Source organism: Blennius ocellaris (assembly GCF_963422515.1).
Source record: "Blennius ocellaris genome assembly, chromosome: 8".
Lineage (NCBI taxonomy): Eukaryota > Metazoa > Chordata > Actinopteri > Blenniiformes > Blenniidae > Blennius > Blennius ocellaris.
In genome coordinates, this window is record NC_137657.1 from 11,477,876 (window position 1) to 11,491,134 (window position 13,259).

General features: G+C 44.3%; 1 protein-coding gene across 3 annotated transcripts; it reads left to right on the top strand.

The window, feature by feature from the left end:
• rusc1 (RUN and SH3 domain containing 1) lies at nucleotides 1–11,811 on the top strand. 3 transcript variants are annotated; one of them, XM_080501419.1, is made up of 10 exons: nucleotides 1–81; nucleotides 5,333–5,455; nucleotides 5,566–5,642; nucleotides 6,456–6,630; nucleotides 6,945–7,050; nucleotides 7,171–7,217; nucleotides 7,301–7,797; nucleotides 7,882–8,126; nucleotides 8,373–8,543; nucleotides 9,199–11,811. In XM_080501419.1, exons 1-10 carry the CDS (start codon nucleotides 78–80, stop codon nucleotides 9,362–9,364), a joined length of 1,611 nt encoding a protein of 536 aa, XP_080357545.1. In that variant the 5' UTR covers nucleotides 1–77; the 3' UTR covers nucleotides 9,365–11,811. The 3 variants fall into 3 exon arrangements, with proteins under 3 accessions (XP_080357545.1, XP_080357546.1, XP_080357547.1); XM_080501420.1 differs by lacking the exon at nucleotides 1–81 and adding an exon at nucleotides 2,285–2,338; XM_080501421.1 differs by lacking the exon at nucleotides 1–81 and adding an exon at nucleotides 4,349–4,636.
• The last annotated feature ends 1,448 nt before the right edge of the window (nucleotides 11,812–13,259 follow it).

The following is a 13,259-nucleotide window of genomic DNA, read 5'->3' on the forward strand; positions in this document are numbered from 1 at the left end:
GAAGGGTGGAAGAAGAAAAGGAAGAGGTGGAGGAGAGAGGGCGAGCTGATGGAGGAAGAACGTTTGAGTCAAGAACTATGGGTGAGTTTTTAATAGTGTTGTCATGTTTAGTAGAGGTGTGTGTGTGTGTGTGTGTGTGTGTGTGTGTGTGTGTGTGTGTGTGTGTGTGTGTGTGTGTGTGTGTGTGTGTGTGTGTGTGTGTGTGTGTGTGTGTGTGTGTGTGTGTGTGTGTATATGTGTGTGTGTGCCTGTACTCTGCTTATTACTGTTGTCAGGACCAAAACCTGTTTACACACTTACATTATGGGGCTTTGTCTTCCTCATATGGGAGAAAAATCAAGACCCATGATGAAAATCACACTTTTTTTTTTTTTTTTTAATGTGAAGATGTGTCTTAAGGTCGCCCAAAAATTATGTTAACTTCACGGTTTTGGTTGGGGTATGGGTTTAGGTAATTAATAGTTGTCACCGAGCGAAGTCTAAATCTTCAGGAATAGAATCTTAGCCAACACAATGTCACTGGAAACCATGGAAACACAGTGTATGTGCGTGCATGTGTGTGAATTGGACAACCCAAGAAATCTGGGATGGGAAGATGATGGAGAGGAACAGATGGGTAAAAGACAGACTGACACTCAGCTTGCTCAGTTGAATGAAGCACAAATATCATTATTGAACAGCACGATTGGAAGGATGGAAGGAAAGGAAACCAAGGAAATGAAAATGTAGGCTTGTTTAGGGAGGAGATACGTATATGGAAAAAGAGCAGAGAGATCGAGGGCAAGCATGAGTAATAGAGAGGGATGATGCGTGACATGATGGATAAATGATGCTGGGGGATAATCAGGGAGAGAAGCTGGAGATGGAGCATGAGCAAGAGATGGATGGATTATGAAAGTGAGAGTAGTGGAGGTAACCTGAGGAGAAAAAGGAGGTTGGAAACTCTCCAGCCAGTATTTCCTGTACTGGTCATCAGTGTGATGTCACCATGGCCTTATTGAATTATTCATCTTTGCTCTTCAGACTGAAGAGAGGAGGGTAATGGGAGAGCCCGCTGAGCTATCCTCTTCCTCCTTTCTCTCATCAACTCAGTTCTGCCTTTCATTGTTTTCTGATTCGCCCTGTCTGAGCATCTCAAAATATTTTCCTCTTCCTCTCCCCCTTAACGTTTGGGTGGCCTTAAATTCAAATCCTATGATCAGCTTGAGATGTTTATATGCTCTTTACTCGCTGTCTATCTCGTCTCATCCCCACCCACTCTGCCCTCTGGAGTGGCACAGATAGCTCAGATCAAGTTACTTATCTCATGCTGTGCTGCAGTATACCACATAGAAACTAAGCTTCAGCAAGTCCAGCTGCATGAGGACGATTGTTTAAATCACTATCAAAGACATCTGGCATATTTATTACTTCTACCAGAGGTCCTAGCAAAAGAAAAATACTTCTTTATCAAACCTGCTTGGGAGATTTTCTTTTAGGTATTCATGCTTGTTTAGTTTGTTTTTTTTAAATTGTATACATTTTTAAATCAAGTTCTATCTGATTTTTAAGAAGGGCACAGACCTCAAACCATTATTTGCGCAACAAATGTAGAAAAGACAAAATTTTGTCAAAGCTGAACAAAGGAGTGACATATTAATCTTGTCTGTGACAGGAGGAAGTCTAGGCCTGTGAGTAACTCTGCAAAACATTGATTGTGGATCAGATACTCCATCTACTTCATTGACAAACATATCCAAAGTCCTTGAGTTAATAAACAGAAATACCTCGTAGAAGTGTGCTGTAACTGTCATTTCTGACTTTGTTTTCTTTCTTTTTTTATATTTCGAAGCCTCCCAGGGCTCATTCTTAACAATATTCTGTAGTCTTGCCCAATCTTGCCCAAGTAAAGAATTACAAATGCTCATAGTACTGTAATTAAGTAGTTTATGAGGTACTTCTACAAGTAACTATTATAGCATGTACTTTTACTTGTACATATGTACAATTTAAATCATGTAATTCTTTACTTTTCACAAGTTCTTAAGTCGATCTGTGTATGCCAACCGTTTGCATAGATAATCAAAGCTTTTGGTCATTTTTGTAGGCAGTAAGGTTCTTATAAACTACTTGTTACAAAGTACAAGATAAGAAAATGCCTTGTACTTTTGCTACATATTTAAATATTCCTCAGTCACTGTGACAAGGTGTGAGTAACAACCCAATTGTATGTGTGTACACCTTTAAGAGCTCAAGGGGAGGATCTCAGTACATGAGCCAATTGCAGAGATCCACTGTCAGAAAAATAGGAAGTAGCATGTGTTAGTTACAGTTCAAAGCAAGCTCGAGTCTATCAAAGGTACTGTGTCTTTCTTGCTCCTTTTGTAGCATTTAGACTAACAGTGTGTGACAGGTGACAGAGAACAATGAAATCGAGGGGGGGTTGGGGGGGGAGTGGTTGAGCAGAAACAGACAGATCTCTGGGATCTGTTGGCTGACTCAGCATTACGTTGTTTACTGTACTTGGTGGGGGGTAGAGAGAGAGAGAGAGCGAGAGAGAGAGAGAGAGAGAGAGAGAGAGAGAGAGAGAAAGAGAGAGAGAGAGAGAGAGAGAGAGAGAGAGAGAGAGAGAGAGCGAGAGAGGGAAGGTGATCCAGAGAAGGTGATCCAGAGGTGATGGTGGCACTGCAGTAAAACACACAACGCATGAGAATTTGGCCCTAATTGTTTTTTCCTCAATGAAATACCCAAACCTCTCTTTACAAGTAGGTACCAGGGAGTGAAAGCAGACTGTCAGACGCAAAACCTGAATTTTTAATCTTCTCGGGAACTTAATAAATCCGTGGCACTTTAATTATGAAGTGAGTGAGTGACAGATGGAGATGGAGTGTTTCTACTGTGCAGCTGTGAGATCACCCTCCAGTTATTCTTCTATAGCTGCCGGATCACTTCCTGTTGTGTCAAACCCCTCCTCAACAAAATACTTGTTTTTGACTGCGCTCCATAAATCCGATCCATCAACTCCCATGCACTGTCATTGTGTGACTGTCTATCAGCTGTTTGACTTGTTTAAATACTGCACAGTGTTTTTCCTGGAAGACACTCAGGAATGTACATTTTTCTCTCAACAGACACTAATAACATTTTCTACATCTCTCTCTCTCTCTCCTTCCCATTTCTTTGCCTCTTTTTTGTTACTTTTATTATTCCTGTTTTTTCTCACCCATCCACACCCATTTTTGTTGTTTGTATTGTTTGTCCATGCCTTCGCTTTGCTCCCTTAAATCACCTTGCTAATGCGTCTTGCCTTCTCCATCCTGATTCCCGCACCCTGCAATTTTTGGCCTTTGCTTCCCTTTTGAAATAAACAGTTTCCTCACCCCCACTCTCCCTTACCCAATCCTCCCAACCCTACTTCCTCCACACTGCCCTCCCTCGCTTTCGCCCAGGCTTCTGTAACTACCAGCCCGTCGCAGATCCCAGACCCCGCAGCCATGTAGGCCAGGAGTCCGCAGACAAACGCCACAGCCCGCAGTGGGCCCCAGCATCCAGCTCTAACTCCATCAACAGAGATGACTCGAGTCCTGAGTCTAACTATGAATCCCTGGCTGACTTTGCTGTAGACTTTCCACTTGACTATGGAGACGTCGTTAATGAAAACACACACTCGCCATTTGAACATATCAAAGATTCCAGAAGCAAAGAAAGGGACTTTGCGTCTGACTCAATCTGCAATTTCGACTCGCTTTACGGCAGTGAGTCGGAGCTGCAGACTGGCGCCCACACGCAGTCTGGCACGCCTGTTGGTGGCACCGCTGAGACACCGGGTTCCGTCACACCGTACAAAAATATCGACGTGATGATGACGTTTTCGAACAACATCGGCGCTACGGACTCGCTGTATTCAGGGAAGCGTGCGCACGCCCACGCAGACCGCAGCAGCAGCAAGGCCAGGACGTCCAGAGAGCTCCCTCCCCTCCCCACCTGTTACCTGTACCACCCTAAGAACTGCCCCCTCCACAAGGGTGCCCCTCCTCGTCTCTCTCCTATCGGAGCCCTCTCCCCTCCCCAGCGCTCCGGAGCGCCCCCTCTGGGTGTTGCGGGCTCCTCCCTGAGCTCCCCGCTGTTTCCCCGCTCGCACACCTTGCCTGCCCTCGCTGCTCCCCTCTACTATCCGAACCTCTACCCTCCTATCCCACCCAGGGCGCCCCCCCTACCCCCAAAACTCTACCAGGCTCCTCTGCAGTCACGCGTGGCGAGTAAGATTTCTCTCTCTCTCTCTCTGCCTACATCTTACACTCTCTCTTTGTCTGACATCTCGCTTGCATGTCTGTCTGTTCGTCTCTCTGTGTCTGTTCTCTGCTCTGGATACAGTGGCCTTCACACTTGTGTCACTTTTCCTCCCCCAACCATTGATTTGGAAGAGTCGAGGTAACCGCTGCTGTTTGGTGTATTCAGCAGCTTCTCCCTCCCCTCCTTGTGGTCGTCTGATACTTTGTTTTGTTTTTGTTTTTATCTCCACTCTCCTTTCAAATCTGGCATGGGAGGGTAAAGGCCCTTCAGAAGGGCTCCAGCCGCTCCCGTCACAGGGTGTCCAGAGTCACTCCCCCCCCTCTCTCTGTCTTCTCTCTGTCTTTCTGCGTGTCAGTCTCATCAGGTCTGCCTTCATGTTGTCGTTTGGTTTTTATTTTCTGTTTTTGCATGTTGTGTTGAATTAAACATGCATTTCATACAAAGCACAGCAACGGTTGCTGCTTGATGATGCTCCAATGCAAAGGAAACGTTTTTGTAACCGATCATGTTGGGACCGTGTGTTAGGTTTTCTCAAATATAGGACCATGTACATGTACCCCACGTTTTGCATTCACCTTACCAGTTTATATAAATCCATTTATATAAACCTCAGACTGTACACAGCATCTGCCCTTTGCACATGTGCGCAATTATATTCGACCTTATTCTTGTCGTTGCTCATCCACTTGTTTGTTCCCATCCCTGCAGTTCTTCATCTCTACTCTCCTAGACTTATGTAAACAATGTGTGTGAGTATTTAGATGGAATGTATTTGTTGAGGTTATGCATGGGATCCTGTTTTAGCCTCGACACAGAAGTCGTCTCCACAGTTCCAGATGTTTACAGCTCACCACAGACCTGCAGGATGCAGTCACACTCTGTTATGTTGTCAGTAGCACCATCTGCTTCCATCGGCTTTTATCTGCTTTTCCACTATTTAATCACTGTCACTAATAACGGCAAGACAGCCATGATGTTTCTGTTGATGATTACTTTTTTTTGGGAGGGGTCAATTGAATGTGTTTTTTTTTCCAGTAAGTAATTGCTGCTTTGCTGTCAGCCGTTCGCAGTGTCTCGTTCGCTGGCTCTGTACAGAAGACAGAGGCACGCTGGATGGGCGAGGATGTGAAGCGTCCAATGAGAGGTCCCGGCCTGTCCCCTCTGGGCCTGCTGGAAAAGAAAGGTCTGAATACTTGTTTATGCTTGCGTTTAAACATCTGTGCTTCTCTGTCCTGTTGTTGGGTTTTCCCGCTCCTCTGTTTCACTGTGGAACATTGTCCCTCGCCCTCTCAGCTCTGGTCAGTGCAGTCAGCGTGGCCGTGGAAGCCATCTTGGCCCAGTTCAGCGCCTCGCGGACTGTTGTGCAGAAGGTGAGCTGTTACTGAAAACATTGATTTACCCGATAAGTCAATATATTTCTGATCAGATACAGTACTGTGCAAAAGTTTGTTGGCTTCAAGAGTTGACATCACTGAATGCAATTTGCTAAGTGAATCCGCTGTGGCTTGCACACGGTTTTTGAGCCGACTTCCACGGATGTTGCATTTACAGCATCTTTGAGCACTATGCAGTCGTCAGGTAAACAGACAGACTCGATTGTGTTAGGATTGGGTTTATGTGGGGGAAGATCTTCACTTCTGGGGCTCCTCGTTCTTCACGATGCCGAAGTGGCTGCAGATGTGGGTTTGCTCTGCCGCAGAAAATGATTGTAGACAATCAGACGCCTTGCTGCTCGTATTACTCGATGAAGAAGAGGCATTATATTACACACTCCAAACCTTTGCACATTACAGTGACAGCATAAGCAATTTCTATGTACATAAATGTGCCACTTTATCTAATGTTTGCTTATTTTTGACATTGCCCCATCCCTTCTTGTTTCAACTCTACATATTTAGTTTGCCTCCCATAAGGTTCGAGAATACTTTGCATAGCTCAATCTCTTAGTAAAAAGAATTTGCTTCTAAACTAATCGCACATACCCTTTCTAAATTATATCTCATCACAATCATGTTTTTACCATCCCCCCCCCTCACATTTACGTGTCCCAATTTCCTTTACTCCCTCTATCTTGAGTCATCCTGTCTGATCTCATCCTCTGTCTCTCCAAATCACCGCATATCATATCTTTCTCCCCATCCGATCCGATTTTCCTCCCTTCCACGCTCCTGTCCTCTCCTCAGGCCTTATCAGGAGACAGCACTATAAATCCTTCTCTGGGCCGTTTGGTGCTGCAGTGCCTCTGCCCCGCCCTGCACAGTTTGCTGACCGATGGCATGAAACCCCACCAGAGTGACCTGATTGCAGGCAGGAGGCCAAACTCAGCCTGGGGTCTGGTCCAGGCCTCAACACGGCCAGGTATCATATGGAGCACTGTCGGCTTGTGTATCGAGAGCTTGGTTGTTTCTACGGGGGGGGTTTGTCTGGGTCATTGTCATAAAACCCTGCACTTCATCCGTCTCAAATTTTTCCTACACCTAAGCCAATACTTGTGAGATTTATCGTCTGAAAAGCTGAATAAAGGGAACAACAGGATGCAGATATCGATTTGGCTTTTAAGCGCCAAGTTCCGCAGCAATTTCTTTCCCGCACCTCTGTACGTTTCTCTTGTTAATCACCGCTCTTTCTCTTTTCATATGTTTTGTCTTCTGCCTTCTGACCAATTTTTTCAGGTCCAAAAAGCCAAGCCTTGTTCACCTTACAAGTTCGAGTTGGGGAGCTGCCTCAGCTCAGACAAAGCAAGCACAGGTTCAATGCTTTCCTCCTCGGCCTGCTGAAGTAAGTGTTGACTCATATCAATACATGGTCTCAAATAGAATGTGTCAAATAAACATACAGCCTCTTAATCACCTTGCAAACATCGCCCTGAGTTGTCCTTTGTGTGTTTTTGTCCCCAAGCACAAAACTTCTCGATTCCTGGCTGTCTCACCTGCAGTCGTGCAGTGGTATGTGCATTTCACTCTACCGATTGCGCTGTGGTTATAAGTCTGCATGTGAGTACGCTAACGCTGATTTCGATCTGTCTCAGATGTGCTGGAGACCTATTACCACCCCACCTCTTTCATGCGTCTTTCGCTGACCGCCTGCCAACCTCTGTACGAGGAGCTGCTACTTGTGTTGCAGCCGCTCAGCCTGCTCACCTTCAACCTCGACCTGCTCTTTCAGCATCATCATTTAGAGCCCGAGAGTCACAGGCCGGAGATCCCCAGCCCGCCCCTTCAGGAAACTGGCTTCCAGCCGTCGACGAACGCCCCCCAGCCCAAAGTCACAAGCAGCAGGAATATGGAAAGCCTTGCGGTAGTAGACTTTGGAAGTCCAGAAAATAAGGCATCTAAAGAAGCGAAGCCGTCACCCTCAGCTAATCCAAAGAATGAAGTGTCGCCAAACACTAACGCTGAACCCATAAAGGCTCCGGTCGCTTTTGAACAGACCAGTCCTCAGCTGTTGTGGGTGCAGGAGAAGGAAATGGTGGGGTTGCTTCCTCCGAATATCGAGGACGACAGCTTCGCTCAACAGGCCGGGCAGGTAGGGAACTACTGTATTTACTGTTTGCACATCAGTTCTTATTATGCGATGCTCTGCAACTGACCCGAATTCACATTGTTATAGGTGATCCAGCAGGGGTGGGGGGCTGTGATGCGCTGGGGCGGCCGGCTGAGCCAGAACCTGTCGGAGTTGAGCCTGGCTACAGCGAGAACAGAAGACATGAAGATGGATCTGCCCAACCTCCAGACCGAGGCGGGGAGTGACTACACTCCAGTGAGCAGTAGTGCTCAGGTTCCTTGGGGTCTGGGTCGACTGTTTGGAGCATCTAAAAGTCCCAGCAGCCCCACAAGTTATACGGCACCCACAAGGTCAGCAAATAAATATCCATCTATTTGCCTTCTCTATACTGTACCACTTTCCACTACCTTTTGTTTTACATGCCTTGCTACTCCACCACACTTATATGAATTGAATGGGTCACTTTGTGGGGGGGGGATACAGTTGCTTCATTTAAAACCTTTAACTATTGAGCTCGACACGGTTCTATCGAATGAATAAAGTGGTTGACATTTCGCTCTGTTAACAGTCTTTTGATTTTCTCTCTCATTCCCCAGGCGTCCGTCACAGTGGTTGGCTCCGAGTGTCACTGCACTGACCCGGATGGTGAGCAGTAACTCCACGCCCATACTAAGAAGGGTTCTCGAGCCCCAGGGAGAGAGTGAGCGGGAGCCGGAGAAAGAAGACGTTGAAGCAATAGAGATGAAGGACAAACCCAGACCACTCAGGTAACACAGGAACAAAATGATGGGAGATGCTGGGACGCCGTTCATTTCAAAATCCACTGTTTGTTTTTTGTTTTTTTCACAATTTCAAATAGCACAAATTTGACATCACGGGATGATGGTGCTGTAGGCTTGGGTCAAAAGCTGCAAGGTTAAATATGCACCTACTTATGAAGTCCAGTGGCAGCTATTTATTGTGTAATTTGATGATTGTTTAAAACATTTAGGTTTTATTCTGTATGAGCTTGAGGCTTGGATTTTCTCTGTGTATTTCTATTTTGAAACGATGGCCTCCTTCTTCTATACAGCTTTATAATGTTCAGATTTAGGGCCGAAGACGGGGAACTACCCTGGAAATATTGACAGTCCATAACAGGACAAAACACTGAGACAGACAGTCACACACACTCATATTCACACTTCAGGCATTTCTGTAGTTCGAAATCAATCTAAAAATAGATTAAAAAATCCCCCAAAAGTTCTCTCTTGCTCTCAGTATCTTTAAATGTTTGTATTTGGTGACTCACTCATCTGATTTTGAGTGATTTTAATTGTGGCTCATCCAGTCCTGCGTCATACGCTTACGGGTATTTTATTTTTTGTGGTTGGTGTACACACTGAGGACTGTTACTGAGAACGTGTCCTGTGTCTCACTCAGGTCAGTACGAACGCTGTGTGACCACCACGGGACCGGCTCGGAGCTCAGCTTCTGCAGAGGGGAGGAACTGGTGGTGTTGGGAGGCGTTGATCAGGACTGGATCCGCTGTCGTCAGGGAGACAAAGAGGGGCTGGTACCTATTGGCTACACCTCCCTCATCATGTGACTTTGGCATCATAGCTGCTGCACTGAATCAAGACAAAAGTAATAAAAAAAATTAAAAATAAATAAATAGAAAACATCTATATTTTAGGTGAGTATTGAGAGGTGATGGTGAGGCTGCACTACTCTGAAAGGGATATTTCACACCAACTCGGTTACAGTTTGAGTTGAGTGCACAGCACCATCTGTTATTGCTTTTCGTGCATGAGGATCAGTCCGCAGCCTCTTCGCAATTATGAACATATGGGGATTTTTCTCCCCATTACGATCCATCCAGTTTGGTAGCGTTGAACCAAATGGGAGTCTCGCAGTAGGGATCCAGCAGATGGTGTGAGAAATGACTCAGCTCAAATGTAGACCGTTTGACACCAGAAGACCTTTGATCTTTGACTGAAGTATCCCTTTAAATGTCTTTTTCTCACTCGCTGCCGTCCCTCGTCAGCAACGGATCTGAAAGCCATCGCAGGCGGAATAATGTACAATCAACCTGGTGTGCTTTCGGATCTGCGGCTGCCTGCTAAGTGGAGGCGACGGTTGACAGCCTCGCTGTAGCCGCATTAGCGTCTCCTATCGTCACCTGCAGAGAGCCGTGGCTCGCGGGTTGTGGAGACGAGAAGTCATGTTGGAGTACTGGGCCATAGCTCCTGTTGCATACTGCGTAGTAATGTAGTGAATTGTAGCTGTGTAGATCTGTGTTCTCTTGACCGTTCACCACTATTGACCTCTCATCTCTCTCTCTCTCTCTCTCTCTCCGTCCCTCTCCTGGTTCATGCGTGTTTCTGCTATTATATTCGACTGTATAAATATACATAAAAATATATATAATATAGGTATATAAATTGAGATTGATATTACCAAGATAGATGGAAAGATAGACGAACAAGAGAAAGCCGGCAGCATCCTCACATTTGCAACTTACAAGACACATTAAGCGGTTGTCGTACATGCAAAAGAAAATGAATATATGTTTATTTTAAGTATCAAATCCAGTATCTTCCCTCTTGTGTGCTTTACGTATTGCCATTGTCTTGATGCCATATCCATAATGTTCTTAGATTTAGCTCATACCTTAAAAACTGTAAGCATTGTATTGTGCCATGAATGCTTGGAATGAATGCCGGGAAGCTTCTCTATATATCCCAGCCAGTTGTAAAGAAAATATTATCAGCCAACAGCAATCTGTAGCTAATATCTCCACCCCGCCACCCAACCAGCCCTTAAAAAAAAGGAGAAAAAAAAAGACAAAGTCTCCCTGTGTTGGAGTAAAAACTTCTCAAAACTATGCTGAGCCCTTGTTCAACTCTATCTGAACTTAAAGTGACTGCAGTGAGAAACATCCTTGATGAAATGTCATCTATAACAGCTACTGTGCGGGTCTGCAGGTTCGGTGGCTGATCTTCACCTTGCACCTCAGCTTTTGTATTTATCCTGACCCTTCCCGCCGTTTGCTGATCATATTTAATATTAGTGGTAACGGTGGACGTGAACAATCTGTTCTGATGTTGCTCATATGAAATATGTTGCTCTGTGTCATATATTTATTGGTTATTCTCTAGATCATGTATTGATGACTATGCATATGGTTAAATGTGCAATTGATTTCTCTTTCTTTTTTATTTATTTATTTTTTTAACGCCATGACTTCAAGTCAACGCTATCGTGGAAGGGGAAGCAAAAGGCAGCGGTATACATTTTAAAACTGTTACTATCAAAGAGTGTGATTCTAACTCGACTGACTAAAGGACCTCTATTAAATTCAGCAGGAAAGTTTTATTGCTACCAATAAATCAGGGAAAGCTCAGCTCTTCAAAGTTTCCTCATGTTATTGTGTTCATGCCATGTAGCATGAGATTACTGGCGCTATGGCAACAGTCCAGTAGCATTAAGTCAAACCAGTCCTCATAACTTGTAAGTAATGATCACAATACTAATGAGAAAGAAAAAAAAAAGTAATCAAATGAATATTATCTTGGTGTTTACAAGGAAGTCTAGATATGGAGAAATATCAGTAGATGCATTCAATTGTTTTGTGTTTTATTTTATTTCCAGATGAGATTATAAATGCATTCGTTTGAAAGCAATTTATTTGATGTACTATTTATGGATCTCGAGGCTTCTGAAAAGAGTGGCTCTCTAGCTGGGCCCTCTAGTGTCTCTCTATCTATCTGGGTTCCGTACGTGCGAGTGAGTGCACATGGCAGCGTTTGTGGCAGTGAAAGCGGAGACGAGTGCGAGCACTTTGTGTGCCGGCACAACCTGCAATTTCACTCATGTATGTGTGAATGTAACAATGACTTCTGTATCTGCCCCCCCCCCCCCCCCTCCCCTCCTCTCCCACCCTCCCCCCCGGTGTCATGTAGCCTGTAGACATCCCTGTGTCCCACTGTTGCGAATAGTTGAGTGCCCCTCTAGTGTCAGTCACTGTCCACCTCCTGCATGTGCTTGTTTGTAAATACACCAAAAATAAAATTATCTGTATAAATCAAACCTTCTCAGCTGCATTTTTCTCTCCCCAACCCCCCCCCCCCCCCCCCTCCAACTCTGGATCAAGAAAACTCATTATTCAAGAGTTTTGGTTAGAGGTGCTAAATTTAAGTCCTGCCTCTGTTGTGCATTGGGTGGCAGTGTTGACTCACTTTAGCATCAGTTTGTCCATCGATTCTATAATTTTGAGAGGCAGTGGTTCAGATTGGGACAAGTCAAGGAACGGTTATCACATATAGACCATATAGATCACACCACTGGTCGAAAGTATCACTTCCAACCACAGTTGAGACTATTTTTCATGGTGATTATGTTTTATCACGCTGCATTGATTAGTCCGATACACCATCTTGTGATGAGAAATTGTTTCAAGACTTTAACAGTTGGGTAACGAGTTGAATATGGAGGCTTTTTTTTTTGGACATATCTCAAATTATAATAGAAAAAAATAACTACGAGAAATCTTCTCAATGTAAATCCCATTTCCTTGAATCGTTGTCTGAATTATGACCGGAGATTCCACGTGTAAATCTATCCTGAGACTCTTTTTTAATACATAACCACCCAGCTCATCATTTTTAGGCCCGGAACAGAATTTCTTTTATTTTTTATCACCAATTTGCACAGATCAAAAGATCCCAGGATGCCATCAGATGGTCTGAAGGGCAGAAAGAGGAGAAACAACCCCCAGAGGAAGCTGCAGCCCTCCCCCATCTTGTAACCATGTTTTTTCGATTGCGTCCTCCATTGTGGGTCATTATGGAGGACAACACACTTGTGAGATATACAATCTGACACCACTAGATAGCACTGTTAGCTCAAACCGCTTACCATCACTGCAGTACTCGGTTCAGAACACACACACACACACACACACACACACAGCAAAGAAACCTTGTCGTTGATACACTGGCAGCTTTCTGGGTTTTGTATTAGTAGACATAAAATGCTTTTATTATGGATATAGAGGCGAAAAGTTTGAGCTGACATTCTATGGCGTTGACTGTTTTTCGATGTTTTGTTTTTCAGATGCACATTATCAGAGGCAACAAGCAAAGGTTACATATCATGCAAACTAGATAAATTACTCTTTATGTGTACCTTTGCTATAAAGTTAATCATCCACTGGCAATAATGTAGTGCTCTTAGTTTAAAAAAAGGAAAGAAGAAAAATATACATACAGTATGTAAACAGTCAAAGAAATTGCACTTTCTTGGCATGTTATTAAAAGCCACACTACTGAAAGAGAGCATACGTTTAACACTGGGGGGAAAAAACTATTTCACTGTCACTGATTGTCTGACCAAAAAACAAAAATATACTCGGCTAAAAAAAACAGATAAATCAAGTAATTTTACAAAAAAAAAATACAATCATAGTCAATTGTAATGAGAAATATCTGCTATATTGGTCA